Source organism: Ammodytes marinus (genome assembly GCF_949987685.1).
Source record: "Ammodytes marinus genome assembly, chromosome: 7".
NCBI classification, from domain to species: Eukaryota; Metazoa; Chordata; class Actinopteri; order Uranoscopiformes; family Ammodytidae; genus Ammodytes; species Ammodytes marinus.
In genome coordinates this window covers 15,193,550-15,206,968 of record NC_137211.1, presented here as the reverse complement: position 1 = coordinate 15,206,968, position 13,419 = coordinate 15,193,550, and the positions used below count along the sequence as shown (strand labels likewise).

The following is a 13,419-nucleotide window of genomic DNA, read 5'->3' as shown; positions in this document are numbered from 1 at the left end:
CGCTCTCCCACATGAAAATAATGACACAAGATTCAGGGGTTAACCTGAGTATTTATTGTTGTTGTTTGTTTTTTTTTGTTTTTTTTTGGCGGGTACCTGTGTTTTCGAATGGATGCTGGAAAACCCATTCGATGATTTTTGCATAGGTCTTGCCTGTCCACTTTGGGGATGGAAAAATCAGTACATCACAAAAACCATGCAGAGATAGTGAAAGGCACGATCACCATACTGTAGATATCAGATACACCAAATTTAATATGTCTATATATTTCCTTTTTTTATGGGAGGGGGAGGGGTCTACTAATTAAGATGTAACATGGGTGAAAACACCAAGTGGTTTTAAGCTGCCATCATTTCAGGGCACAACAGAAAACAAGTCTCCCCAAGACATTCAATGCCTTTTCCTTCGAAAAACATACTATTGGTTAACGACTGTTCTAATAACTATATGGGAAAATACAAGCATATTCTATTGTATTTTTATGATACATTTCATTTTTAAATATATAAACTATCTATCTCCAGCCTCATTCTTACCCCATCCATATCGTATGGACTCAAAACACCTGATGATTACTCCCTCTCCCCATTGTTAGATGTCTTCAATCTCAAAAACCACACCTTTAAATAATCTCACACAACAATCTGAGAAAATGTCTCCTTTTTACATGACAACATGGTGAAAAAGGAAAAGACAAAAATTAGGAAAGCAGAACAGGTTTGCAGCAGCAGAGGAGTATCAGTTGTGATCTTTATGTGTGTGTGTGTGTGTGTGTGTGTGTGTGTGTGTGTGTGTGTGTGTGTGTGTGTGTGTGTGTGTGTGTGTGTGTGTGTGTGTGTGTGTGTGTGTGATAAACTCTTCACCTCGGATCATCTCCTGCACCATTCAGAGGAATCAAAAGGATACATAATAGTAATCTTTAAACAAACAAAAAATCATATTCATAGTTATATCATAAATTAACAGGTATTAACATATATTTTAAGTCATTTGTATTATTGGCAGAAAAGAAAAGAAAATGTGGTATGCAATTCAAAAGAAAATAACGTATCTTTCTCATCTTGATGATCTTAAAGAGACAAGACATTTCCATTTTTTCAAAACAATCCAAAATGAATCCCCTCATTCTCAAACCATCCTTTGAACACAGAAGATTGTATCAAAACCTTGTCATTGTACTGTAACATCACCAGCACCCACAGTGCTGTGCTAAGTGGACCCTCTGGAGGGCAGTGTTTGCCTATGGCACATCAACTCTGAGTCTAGTGCTGCCTTTATGGTGCACCTCAAAGAGATGAGACTGGTGTTGGGGCAAAGACACTATGTTTGGCCTCCCGATTCAATAATGAGCACAGAGGTGAGGCGGAGAGAGGATTCTCATTAGTCCCACACTGGACAACAACGTTGTGGACTCATGTCCTGAGAGGCTTTGACATCTAACGGAGAGTTATAAATTGTTTTGTACTATTTACAAGACAAATAAATGGACATTAGTCGTGTGTCACTTAAAAGAGTTTCTAGCATTTAACGTGTCAGTACACCTTCTCACACACAATTTGAATCAAAACCAAAATAAAATTTAAAAAAAATCACAAAAAACAAGCACACAGCACACCGCTAAAACTTCACTCACAAAATGTATGACAGTGCAAACTTACATCCATGTCTCAAATAATTTACAAACATTAGTTTATACTTCAGCACCATTTTTTTTACTATTGTTGTTGAATACATCTCAGTAAGCTAGATCTTTAAGTGGACACTGTTAGTGCTGGATGTGCTAACGAGAGAGGGACAGACAGTAATGGAGCATATGTTCAAGAGCAATGGGTTGCACATCCATAAGCAAGATGATAGTTTTGAATGTGTTGTAGGGGGAAATGGATGTTGTTAGGCTTTGAGGACATGTTTATTCCCCTTTGTCCTGACATTTGCCTCCTTGGCAGTCTGTGATGTTTCAATGAAAGGAGCCCATGTGTAGAACATACTTTCTTTTTGGTGTGTTCGCATGGATAAATTAAGATCACAGCACACACCGTGGATGAGATAGGGCTGATGTGTGCCGGGCACATTTCTTTAGTTTTACAGATCACACATTTAATGATCATTATGTTTTGTCTAAACCGCAGGGAGTGTTTTGTTTTGTTTTGTTTTGTTAGCTTTAATAGCCAAATGTGTACTGTCTTCTTGTCTGATGGGAACAAACTTTATTTTCTTTCTTTGGTGGAACCATGCAGAGAGAGACATTGTAAAATAATAATGTTACTTATATAAAATAAGAGGCAGAATGAGCAGAAATAAATTGAACAAAACAAAATAAAGAGTTGCCATACCGCCCTGCACCTACTATAACCTGCCATACCCTGTAACCCAATGGCATTGCCCTGTATACACTCACCTTAACTCCTTTATTATTACTTATCTCAAGAAGTTTGCCTTATTCATAATCCAAAGCAATATGGATGAAATATACAAAACAAGGGCAGTTTTCTGAATGCTCATAGGGTTACATAACACTTTCCTGTGGCCCATTTTGTTTTCCTTTTAGAACTATTTAGCTCTGAATAATAGTAACATTTTGTTCACTCTTTAGTCTGCTTTGCTCACACACTCGCCGTCTTCTACTTGCTTTCACCCTTCACAAAGTGACGAGAGAGAAATATCACAACAATTGCTACCTCTGATATAATGGGCTGCGCCATTTTGCACATTGACAGACCTTACTGGAGAGTAGCGAATGCCTTGTGATTTTCTGTTTACACTCGTCAGACACGGTATATCCTTCTGAAAAATATGATCACCTGTAACATAAAGCTTCGAAGACATCATGAGTTGTGTTTTTCTCTCTGCAAAGATACCATACTTGTCTATGAGTTGCATTGTTTCCACCAGAAAGATCTTAAAGTACACTTGGTTATTTAAATTTCAAATCTTTCTCTATATTTGAGGGCTGAGTAGGGGAATGAAGAAAATGATATATTACTTAGATAGGAGAAAAAAATAATAGAGCTATACTTTTTCTTTTCTTTTTTTTCTTTTTAAGTATAGTATAAATATTTTGAAGTTGTTTGCTGCAATGGACAATACGTATGATAAAGGTCTGCATGGATTTACTCAGAGGGCTTGGTTCATATCAGCAGAGTGGGGCATGGAGGCAATTTGTGGCTAAACCAAAACAGGAAAGCTACTGGTCTACTTGTAACAGAGAGTGCTATGATATAATGTGCGGAGATGAAACAGCAGGTGAAAACATTTAATCTTGCGTGACTTGGAGTTGACTATGCGCTGCTAATGCCCTCAGAGTAAACAATGCTCCCTGGTTGCAGGGGAGTTTAGTGGCAGATGTTACGCTTGCTGGGCTGGTGAAGGAAGGTATTCCTGGCGTGGGCTCCGTGGCGGGGGGCGTGCTCCCTGGTGAGGTTTTGGCGTTGAATGCGGTTGCGGCCCAGATGGCGGCGCTCGATGCGAGCCTTGCCACGCTGGACCCTGGCCACTTGGGTGACCTTGGCCAGAGCTCCAGCCTGGGTAGCTGCTCCACGGCTCGCCCTAGTGGGCATAGTGCTGGCCGGGGCTGGTTCAGCCACTCTGCTGCAAAGGTGGGGCAAGAGAAAAGGGTGTGAGATTGTTGCGATAAATCGTGCTGATGCTGAAACAGCTATAAAAAAAAAGATGAAGGTCAAGTGCTATTACTCACCTCACGCTGTTCGCCAGGCTGATAATGCTTTCCTCTCCCACCACGGACAAGTTGCTATTGGAGACCATGGAAAAGTTGTTGGAGGAGACGTACACAGACATGCTGGGGTGCTCGATGAGCAGGTCCTCCATCGGGCTGGCTTCCGCTGTGGCTCCTTCTGCAGTGAAACAGGGGGGAGGGGTGACAAACCAGCTCTCATCCATGCAGCCTCTCTCTGGGCCTGCCCTACTGCTACTCCCACTGCCCCCGCACTCACTTCCAGAGCCAGGGGACATTGACATTGGGGTGGAGGAGGGTGTGGACAGTCTGGCCCGTCTCGGTAGGGTCACAGGTGTAGCGGCACCCAAGTCTGACGGGCTAGCATTTGGACAAGATAGGGGGTCTGATGAAGCTACTGTACCCCGTGCCCGGCCTTTATGCGGCCTACGGCGCTTAAGAGGCCCGTGGGCAATGGGGGCCGGGCATTCAGCTTTTGTATGCATGTCATGATGACTTGATTGGTTACTGTCTGGAAATGATTGCGCAATCAGCAGGGCTCCTGTCTCATTCTCCGCCTGCATCATGCACTCAGATTCTTTTGAGAACATACGAGGCAGCGATGACATCGGAGATGAGACGGCCAATAAGGACAATTGTTGAAGGTGGCCAGGTTGCAAAAATTATGCAAACGTGCACGATTTTCGAAAGAAGCCATGCAGGATAAAGGGGGGACATTTTTAAGGGATCACACACGCACGCGCACACATACCAGTGTGGGGAATGCAGGGGTGTTTTTAAAAAAATTGGAGGAGGGGAAGAAGAGGGGGTAAGGACACACAAAACATAAAAGAGTCACATCATTAGTTGTGTTGACCCTCTAAGGTTGCAATCTCTGTGACATAATGTTTGGTCACAACTCTGCTGAGAGGCACTTTTATGTTGCTTTTGATGTTTGGTTGGCTTCTCAGGCACCAAAGCAAATTATCATACTCAATAATTGCCTTTGTCATGATTGAAATCATAAACAAAGAGGAGGGAGATGCATGTTCACAGAGAATTATGTGTTTCCATCATCTGACAGACAACACTTGGTGTGGCAGCCATATATGGGTGAGCATCAGTGTGGTTGCGTCATGCCCCGACTGATTCTTCACCTCTCCCCATCTTTACCGCTACACTTCAAACGTTAGTTGGCATTACAGACATGCACAAGTATAGCTGCATCTAAAAAAAATGTAATATCATGGAAGTTCATTCAAAAAGTGAAACTTACTTATACTAGATTAATTAAACAAAGTAAAAAATGTCAGGTCTTTCCTTTGTTTTAATTTAAAAGCTTACGGTTTACAGCCCATGGATAAAAAATTCCTGTATCAAAGAAATTATTTATACTATAGAAATCTCAACCATCTGAAAAGTATATAGATTAATTCACTTCAAGTGTAAGGATTTGATATATATATGTATAGCCTATATATATATATATATTAAATTACGGGGGAAAAATGAACTTTTCATTGATATTAAATTTGTTTTAGATGCACCTAAATATCTCAGTTGCCTAGATCTTTGAGCATAAAGCACAATTTAATTATTTCCCAGTCTGGTTTGGCTCTGAAATATCACACGACCTAATCCAAGCCACTGCTACAGCCCCTGTGTTGAGACTCACCAGGCAGGTTGACGAGCATCCATCCCTCCTCGTCGGCCTCTGTCACACAGGGGTTGGGTCCCTTCAGCTCAGCCGCCACCTCCTCTACCTCCCCAAACAACAGGTTGCTCAGACGCTGAAACATGACTGCTTGTAACGTGTTGCCACAAAGAAAAAGCTGTAGCTGCCGTTTAGAATTGTTTTTGTTTGTGTCTGTTGTGGTTTTATGAAATTCTTTTGTCAGATTTTTTTTTATTTTTGTCACTCGAAGCCCTTTGCTGGATCTCGGTTTTGACAAACAGGAGTGGATGGACAGGCTTTTTTTAGTGCAAATGTAAGGTTTCACTTGGTTTGGAGCAAAGGCCTGCAGAGAGAGAACAAAAGAGAGAAAAAGAGGCTAGTTAGGAGTTTAAAGAAGACAAGGTGCTTTACTGTCAACACATTTTCTGTTAAAAGGCATCTAAAAAGGAGAAGTCACTTATTGGGTTCATTTTAAGATAAGCACAGTAAGTGAGCAATGTGTGAGGTAACAGCTTTTTCATGGTTGATTTAGGACACATTACAACATGTTGAAAGCTTAGATGAAGCAACACATATCCTCCGTTTGACATAATGTAACGGCTCTGATGCTTAACACTTTGTATCCCAAAATTAAAATCCTTATTTAAAATAAAGGCCAAATTATGTTGTATGGCCACTTGGGGCAGTGCAACAAGCTATAAAAACAAAACACTGACATATTATCACTTTATAATGTTGATACAACAAACAGGTAAGCACAGTTGCCAGTTTAAAAATTCAGATTCTCTGTTTCTGGTTGGTACGGAGCTGGTGGTGTAAAGACAACTTATAGCTTGCAAGGGCAAAGTTTTGGGCTGGAAACCATAACGGTGACCTAAAAGATGCAAAAATTTGAGAAATTAGAGAAACTGCAGAGTCAAGTGATATGTATCAGTGTTTTTGTTTTGTTTTTTTACTATTGACTAGTGACCCGTTTTTCACATACACATTGCAGTGCACAGTACTAATTAGCCTAGCACCACGTTATTCAAAGCGCCAGACTCAAAGTGAGTGTGCACAATGTAAAAATGCAAAGAATGACAAGAGACATAATAACATAAGGTACTACTGTGGCAAAGGGTGTGACCTGAGTGTGAACATGGTGATGTAATGTTTTGAACAGATGTTTGAACAGCCATAGCTTACAAGACAAACCCTTACATGTGCAAAGGCCTAGTTTTATTTACATAAACTGTGTGAGTGCAGAGGTAGGAATGACCCAGTACTTCTGCAACTTGCTGACACACTTGTTGAGGTCAAATTGCTGTATCCTTGTATGCTTATATGAGTTTATATGCAAGTTTCAAAAGGTGTACAGGATTCAAATTCGACATTATACCCCATTCCAGTCAAAAATACACAGCCTGCATAATAAAAGGGGCGGGGATTAAAAGGTGCATCGAAGTGTGACAATTGCATAAGGAGATATGCATGGATGCTTGTTGGGAAGCTGACACTTTCGGTCCTTATTTGGAGAATCGCCATGGCCACCAGGTACAATAAGGGAATTGCAACCATAGTGAACATGCTCCTGAGATTAGTCAGGTGCGATAAAATCCATTTCCTTTAATATAGTCACTGTCATGGAGTCAAGAGAAATGAGAGACAATGAAATTGGGAGAGAAAATAGGCAGCAACCCAGGGGTAAAGCTGCCTATTTAAAAAAAGAATAAGGGTACTTGGCTGAGAGTTCTCAGCTGTTTTTCGTAATATACTGGGGTTGTATATGTGTTAGAAATCCTATCCATTGAATTAGTCTAAATGTCCCATGGTTGTTGTATATGTAGGGGTTTTTGCAAAGGAAATCCAGGAAGAGGTGTTACAGTCCATTCCAAACACTGAGATTGTTTTACGAACATTCCTGGACCAACAGAAACTTAAGGCAGGAGACCATGACAAATAATTCCAGATAAACAACATTTTGGTGCTTTGCATAAGGTGCGGAAGACATCTACACACACACACACACACATACACATACACACACACACACACACACACACACACACACACACACACACACACACACACACACACTCACTCTCTCTCATCATGCAGCACTTCTATGATAAAACAATTTTATCAGTTGTGTGGCTGTACGAGCTGATTTGGTGCTATCTGACTGCTGTAAATAAAGCCTTGATAAAGCCAATGGAGCACAAATAACCTCTACTGATATGGTTTATATCCTGGAAGAGACATAGGCCTACTGTGTATTGTCCTTGATAAAAAGGCTACTCTAGCATGGATTGCAACTACAGTGCAGTAACTACACTGTGGCATCAAATAATAGTGGATGTGCATGGAACTAGTGTGTGGCTAGCCTATTTATTATGTTGGAATTTTTTATTTGATTAGACAGGTCTTCTTTTCTATTTTTGAACATTTGTCCTGAATTAAACTCAAGCTTGTTTACAGCACTGTCCCAGTCAAATAACCAGCTTAATCAGGGCTAATGAGTAAGGACAGAAAGAAGAAAAAACTTGAAAGTCTAACAAGATTAAACAAATAGATCGATATGGCATAATGCCTATGCCTACACATCTCACCCTATTCCTATTCCTATATATGGTCAATAGGAGCATTATTTGTTATAATAGTTCTCACAGGCACTAAGCCTACTGCACACCCTAAAATATAAATATCACTTATTTTTTTCTCTCTTTTTTTTAACACTGGACGTTTTAAAAACAGGCGGAGTGGAGAGGGAAGGGAGGGGACTTACGAAATAAAAACAAGACGCATGTGACGTATCGCTTACGTCACTGACGCAGCTGACAGAGGCTTCAGTCTGTTTGGCGACCGGAGGAAAAAGGAAAAGCGGTCCGAATAGAAAACATAGCGACCATGTAGCCTATTTTGATCGTGTTTTTCCTCCCGTGTGGGTTGTCATGTCCAATCTGAATTTTGAATACTTTGCAGGAAATAATCCATTCGTGAACGGTTACTGTTGTCGACGGTTAAAACCTATTGACGTTTTAAAAAAAAAATGCTCACAGCAACAGTGTTGCCATTTAAAATACACGAATGATTTCAATTGTACAAGAATTTTTTTTAGTAAGACATCGATCTCGGACAGTCAAGACTGAATGGACGAGAGTTTATGTAGGGTATCCAGGTTAAACATGAATTATCCGTGTAAGCTCTAGGCTACAGCTGAAGGGTCAAAGCAATGACAGTTGTGGCTCAGTGACACTGCACGAAAGACATCGACTGACAGTGACACTGTTATGAAACAGAATAACATGGTAATAAGTGTCTCTTTAGCAGAGAAACCTTTGCCAACAAGGTCCGCCTCCAAGAAAAAAACATCAACATCCGCCATCGACTTGACTCCACATCAGCATTTGGTGCAATTTACAAAGCAACGGCTGTTGGTGTGCTGTAAAATAGGCTATTCACAAAATGCAGGCTGGTGTCATTTCTCGGGATGCAGGACGTCGATTCGACCTAATTAAGGAGCTTGGTTTGGGCTGCTCTCAGATCTATTCATAGGCCATCACAAATAGGCTACTAACGCACAGCAGACAAATAAAGCTCATTTATTGGCAGACAAAGCTATGCAATTCATCGATGCTTTCATGATAGCCCTATCTGACGACGTATTTTCCCTTGAAAAGCATAAGGAATGCAGCCGCTTCACTGGCAAAGACAAATGTAGCTTGATACCCCTAGAGAGCACAAAGCCTGACACAAAACACACCAAGTCTCAAATGAAAAGAAAACAAGGAATCGCTTACCTGCCTTTGCAATGTTATTCAAGTTGTAAACGAGATCTCACACACAGTAGAAACGACGACAAGTCTTAAAGCATAGCTTTAGATAGGCCTAGTCTTTAAGTGAGGTAGTTAAAACACCATTATATAAAAATAAAAGGCTTTCTTCTTAGAAGAAGGGGCTCCGTGTAAAAATGTTACACTGAATATTTTTAGATCAAAACATCTGCAGCTCTTTTCCTCTATCTTTTTTTTTACGCTGCAGATATTCCTCCTGTTTATTGCTGCCTCCAGCTGATCCTCGGATCAGAATGTAGAACGTACAAAACAGCTGATTGTGAGATCACAGTACACTCGACCACGCCTATTTCCCCGCCCACACCAAACCAACCAGCCAACCAGGATTTTACACAAGCCACAGCCGGACCTCTCTAGGTAACAGGGTGGGGGGCTGGGCGAGAGGATCTGTCAACCTGCACCCAGATGGGAATGGTGGATTCACTGAAAAACTGATCCGGGATCAGCTTCTACTTTCACCGTCCATGCCCTTTGAAGCGGGAGCTGGGGGAGGGTAAACTGATCCTGAGTCACAAAGCATCAAATGGGCTACAAGCCTCTTTTTTTCTAGAACAGGAAAAGATGAAGATCTGTTGACAGCAAAGTGATTATATTGTCAACTTGATGCAAAATGAAACATATTTATCTTCAGAAAGAAGAGCACAGAACTGAAGCTGTTGCACGCAACCTGTTATATCACCTCCTGTTGGACCACAGAAAGGACATGTTAAATGTTAAACTGCATAATTTCATCTTAGTTTTTATTTATTTATTCATCAGGTGAAAGAGACAACATGAAAGAGACAAGGTAACCTACTATTATTTGCATATTCTTCTCTTGTGTCACAGTAACAAAAATGAGCATTTACTGAAACAAAGGCTCTTTTTATAGAATACACAGAGTTCACAAACCAGGTTAGCTTGCCTTGTCCACTGACACTAGTGATATAACTTTGCATTTAATTTGTAAGCAGACCTCTTTCCCCTCCCCCTCTGTATATATCCTTTCACTCCGCCTCGAAGGGGAGGACTTCCAGTGCCACTCAATCTACTTCAGCCAATCAGACATGCCGTTTCTGAATGCAGTATTTGAGTAACCAATGAGCTGTGGAGAGGTTTTGGAAAGCCCTGGTGGTCACTTTCAAACTTTGCAGCCTGTAGGCCTAAAGCTTTGAGAATACCCACTGCCTTCCATCAGTGCAGATTGTGCAAATAGTGACCATTGCTATAACTGTGTATGTGTGCACATGCGTGTTTCTCTAGGTTAGAGATCAGCCTGTGTTTGGATGGAGACTGTAGAGCATTATGCATAATCCTCAAGTGCACTTAATAGGGTGTTCTAATCACAGCTTGATTGTGTCCATGCATACATGTGAGTGTGTGTGTGTGGTGTGGCTTGGTGGATGATTAATAACTACATTTGCGTGTGCACAGCCTGCTGTGCTCACAGGGTTTTTTTTTAGTGGAGGAGGGAATTATTTTAGTAAAGCTCGAGAAACACACTATTCATAGCCTAATTATATCCAAAGTATAGCCATGACAACTGGGTCCAAGGTTCTTTGAGGGTCTACATTATACTTCACAAAACTGGACAGGCCACGCAGACAGTCTGTGAAAAAGACCCTTTATTGCATTCCTATGCCCTCCCTTCCAAATGAAACTAGGCCCAGTAGACGCCATCATGAGGATACCTATGTCCAAATGGAACAGAATGATTCTCTGCTGCAGTTATACGTTATACAGAGGGTTGAATGACTAGAATATGATTTGACTGTACACTTTCTTTGAGTGACCCTGGGTGTTCACAATTCCTCTGCATTCGGCAGTCAAGCTGAACCTACAGTGTTTTGTTTCAGAACTATACATTACTCTCAGTTTGCAGTTTGTCATCATGTCAAGTTTTATATTACATCTGAGTGTGCATTTGAGTGATCAGGCCGGTTTGTGTCACAAATGAACAAAAACAAATGAAACACTCATATCATATCTACAGACATGTCAATGCCTGTGTCACACAACGATAGCAAAAGTCCATTCAGAGCATGACCCCTCTATAGGCAGGATGATAAGGTTTTTCAACATACAGTTATCAGGTGCTAGGCAACTCACACACACACACACACACACACACACACACACGCACACACACACACACACACACACACACACACACACACACACACACACACACACACACACTGCAGTGACTATGATATTCAAACTCCGGTAACACAGTGAACACAAACATTTAGCAAGAACAGCCATCATGTGCGTCTGTGCTTGTGTTACTGTTTGTGTTCTCAAACTTATCAGAAGAAGTCACAGTCCTGGTGGAACTTGTTGTGTCATGTCCCTGTAGCATGTAGTCAGTGCCATGTCATCATGTACTGTAACTATGCAGCAAATATAATTCAAAGTATTTGAAGTGATTATCCCCTAATTAATTTAATTACAACCGCATTATTCCAAAAATAATGCACTGCTCTAGGACACGGAAAGAGAAGAGCTTATGGTTTTTCCATTGTCTGCCTTCTCTTTATCCATGCATGAGCTTTCTCTGAAGTTGCTCGCCTTCACAGGATTTCCCACAGTTTCTCAAGCTGCTTGGGGAAATAGGTGAAAGTTCACATCGATGTCTCTCTCTCTCTCTCCCTCTCTCTCTCTCTTTCTCTCTCTACATTTGTTCATGTTCAAGAACGCGATGAGCAGCTCTTATTTAACGGCATGCCTGTCCTTGCCCCAGCTGACACAGCTCACTAAGGCATGTGCCTAAATGCAGAGGGCCCTCTGACAAAATCAAACCTTGTGTTGTAAACACTGCTATTTTGTTCCTTGGTTAAAGCCCAAGGTGTGGCGATGGACAAGTTGACTCAGAGGTCGGGCTTGTGGCGTGTGTTTTTGCACTTGAAACAACACTGTAAAGTGATGTAGCTGTTTGTGGGAAGCTGTTTGATTTGACTGCTCATCCCATCCATGAAAACATGGAAAGGAAAATAAAATGGGCGAAGGTGGGTCCGCTCATCTCCCCTATTTGTTGTTTAAATCATGTCAACAAACAGGCAGGAGGATTTGGTTGGTGAAGTGCAACGCATCATATACAAATGCCATGTGTTTGAATATTAAAATTGTGTCAAAATTGCACAAATCTTTTAGGCAACTTTCTATGAACTACTTGTCATGTGCTCTACATACTTTATTTTTGGTTCCTCTCCTGCTTTCGGGCCCCTATGCCCCCTGAATGGCTGGCTGCTTGCATATGATAAGAAAGCAGCCTCAGAAGATATCCTGGGTCCGACCATCTTCCTGTATCACAGCACAACCTGATGGTGGCGCTACAGATGACAATTCTAGAACTATTTCTTTACTGCTGAAAACAATGATCATGTTAGGTCCCAGTGTGTTTGTGTGCATTACATGTACACTAATATGCAAATATCTGGATCATCCATTTATAATGCTCATGTTTGATATTTACACAATTTACAAAAATAAACTGGTTTCAGCTTCTCAAATTTTGACATGCTTTTCTTTGTTTTCTGTATAATACATGTGTAATTGTGGGGCATCTTCACTGTTTTTTATTGGGATATTTGTTTGGCCCAAATGATTAATGAAAAGGGTAAAGAGCGTTCAGATTAAACTGTAAAGTATAGTTAAAACAACCTAAATCTTGAAACATCTACAGCAGTAAAAGTCCCAACTGACTAGTGTCATATTTTACAAGGGACATTTTTCTGCATTTTTTAAAAAGTCACTTTCACATTAATACTTTCACATTACTACGCCATGCCCATTTCATACGGTTACGTCTGAGGGTCTGTGGCCTTTTAGATAAAGAATTTATTTCTGCATCTCATATTGCACATATCCTGTCTGTACATGCTGCCCCCAAAAGCACTTGACAGTCCCAAGATAACCTCCCCGTGCACACACATAACACTGTGTGCTATTCCTTACTCAGCACAGGCTCAACACATGGTGCATGGGTTCTTGTCACCAGTCCAAATTTTACACAACAACAACACAGCTGATATGAACCAGCGTCCCGCCAGGCCAGCCCCCTCCTCATGGGAGACCCCTATGCAGGCCGGTGCATTTTATCCTGCAGACAGAGGAAGAAGCAGAGGCTGGGAAGTGTCTCCACCTCTCTTTTCTTTCCTTCTTTCTTATTCCCCCTTAGGCTTTTCAGCTCTGTTAAAGCCCTTATGCCATGCATGCATCCCATGGGTCTGTCCCTACAAGGCTTAAGCAAACAAGGCCT

The 13,419-nt window shown here is 41.2% G+C and overlaps 1 protein-coding gene across 4 annotated transcripts; it reads right to left on the bottom strand.

Annotated features, from left to right (window-relative positions):
- Positions 1 to 763: 763 nt before the first annotated feature.
- Positions 764 to 9,394, bottom strand: tp53inp2b (tumor protein p53 inducible nuclear protein 2b). Of its 4 annotated transcripts, none has more exons than XM_080031578.1 (4): positions 9,126 to 9,394; positions 5,347 to 5,689; positions 3,696 to 4,269; positions 764 to 3,589 (listed from the first exon to the last, which is right to left on the bottom strand). In XM_080031578.1, exons 2-4 carry the CDS (start codon positions 5,468 to 5,470, stop codon positions 3,334 to 3,336), a joined length of 954 nt encoding a protein of 317 aa, XP_079887704.1. In that variant the 5' UTR covers positions 5,471 to 5,689; positions 9,126 to 9,394; the 3' UTR covers positions 764 to 3,333. The 4 variants fall into 4 exon arrangements, with proteins under 4 accessions (XP_079887704.1, XP_079887706.1, XP_079887707.1 ...); XM_080031580.1 differs by having other exon boundaries at positions 3,696 to 3,852; XM_080031581.1 differs by having other exon boundaries at positions 764 to 3,586; positions 3,696 to 3,852.
- Positions 9,395 to 13,419: the final 4,025 nt, after the last annotated feature.

Coding starts and splice junctions, on each gene's coding strand:
- tp53inp2b (XM_080031578.1), bottom strand. CDS start 5,470: ATGTTTCAGCGTCTGAGCAACCTGTTGTTTGGGGAGGTAGAGGAGGTG. Junction 4,270..5,346: donor GATGCTCGTCAACCTGCCTG/GTGAGTCTCAAC, acceptor TGTTCTCAAAAG/AATCTGAGTGCATGATGCAG. Junction 3,590..3,695: donor AGCCTGGCGAACAGCGTGAG/GTGAGTAATAGC, acceptor CCACCTTTGCAG/CAGAGTGGCTGAACCAGCCC.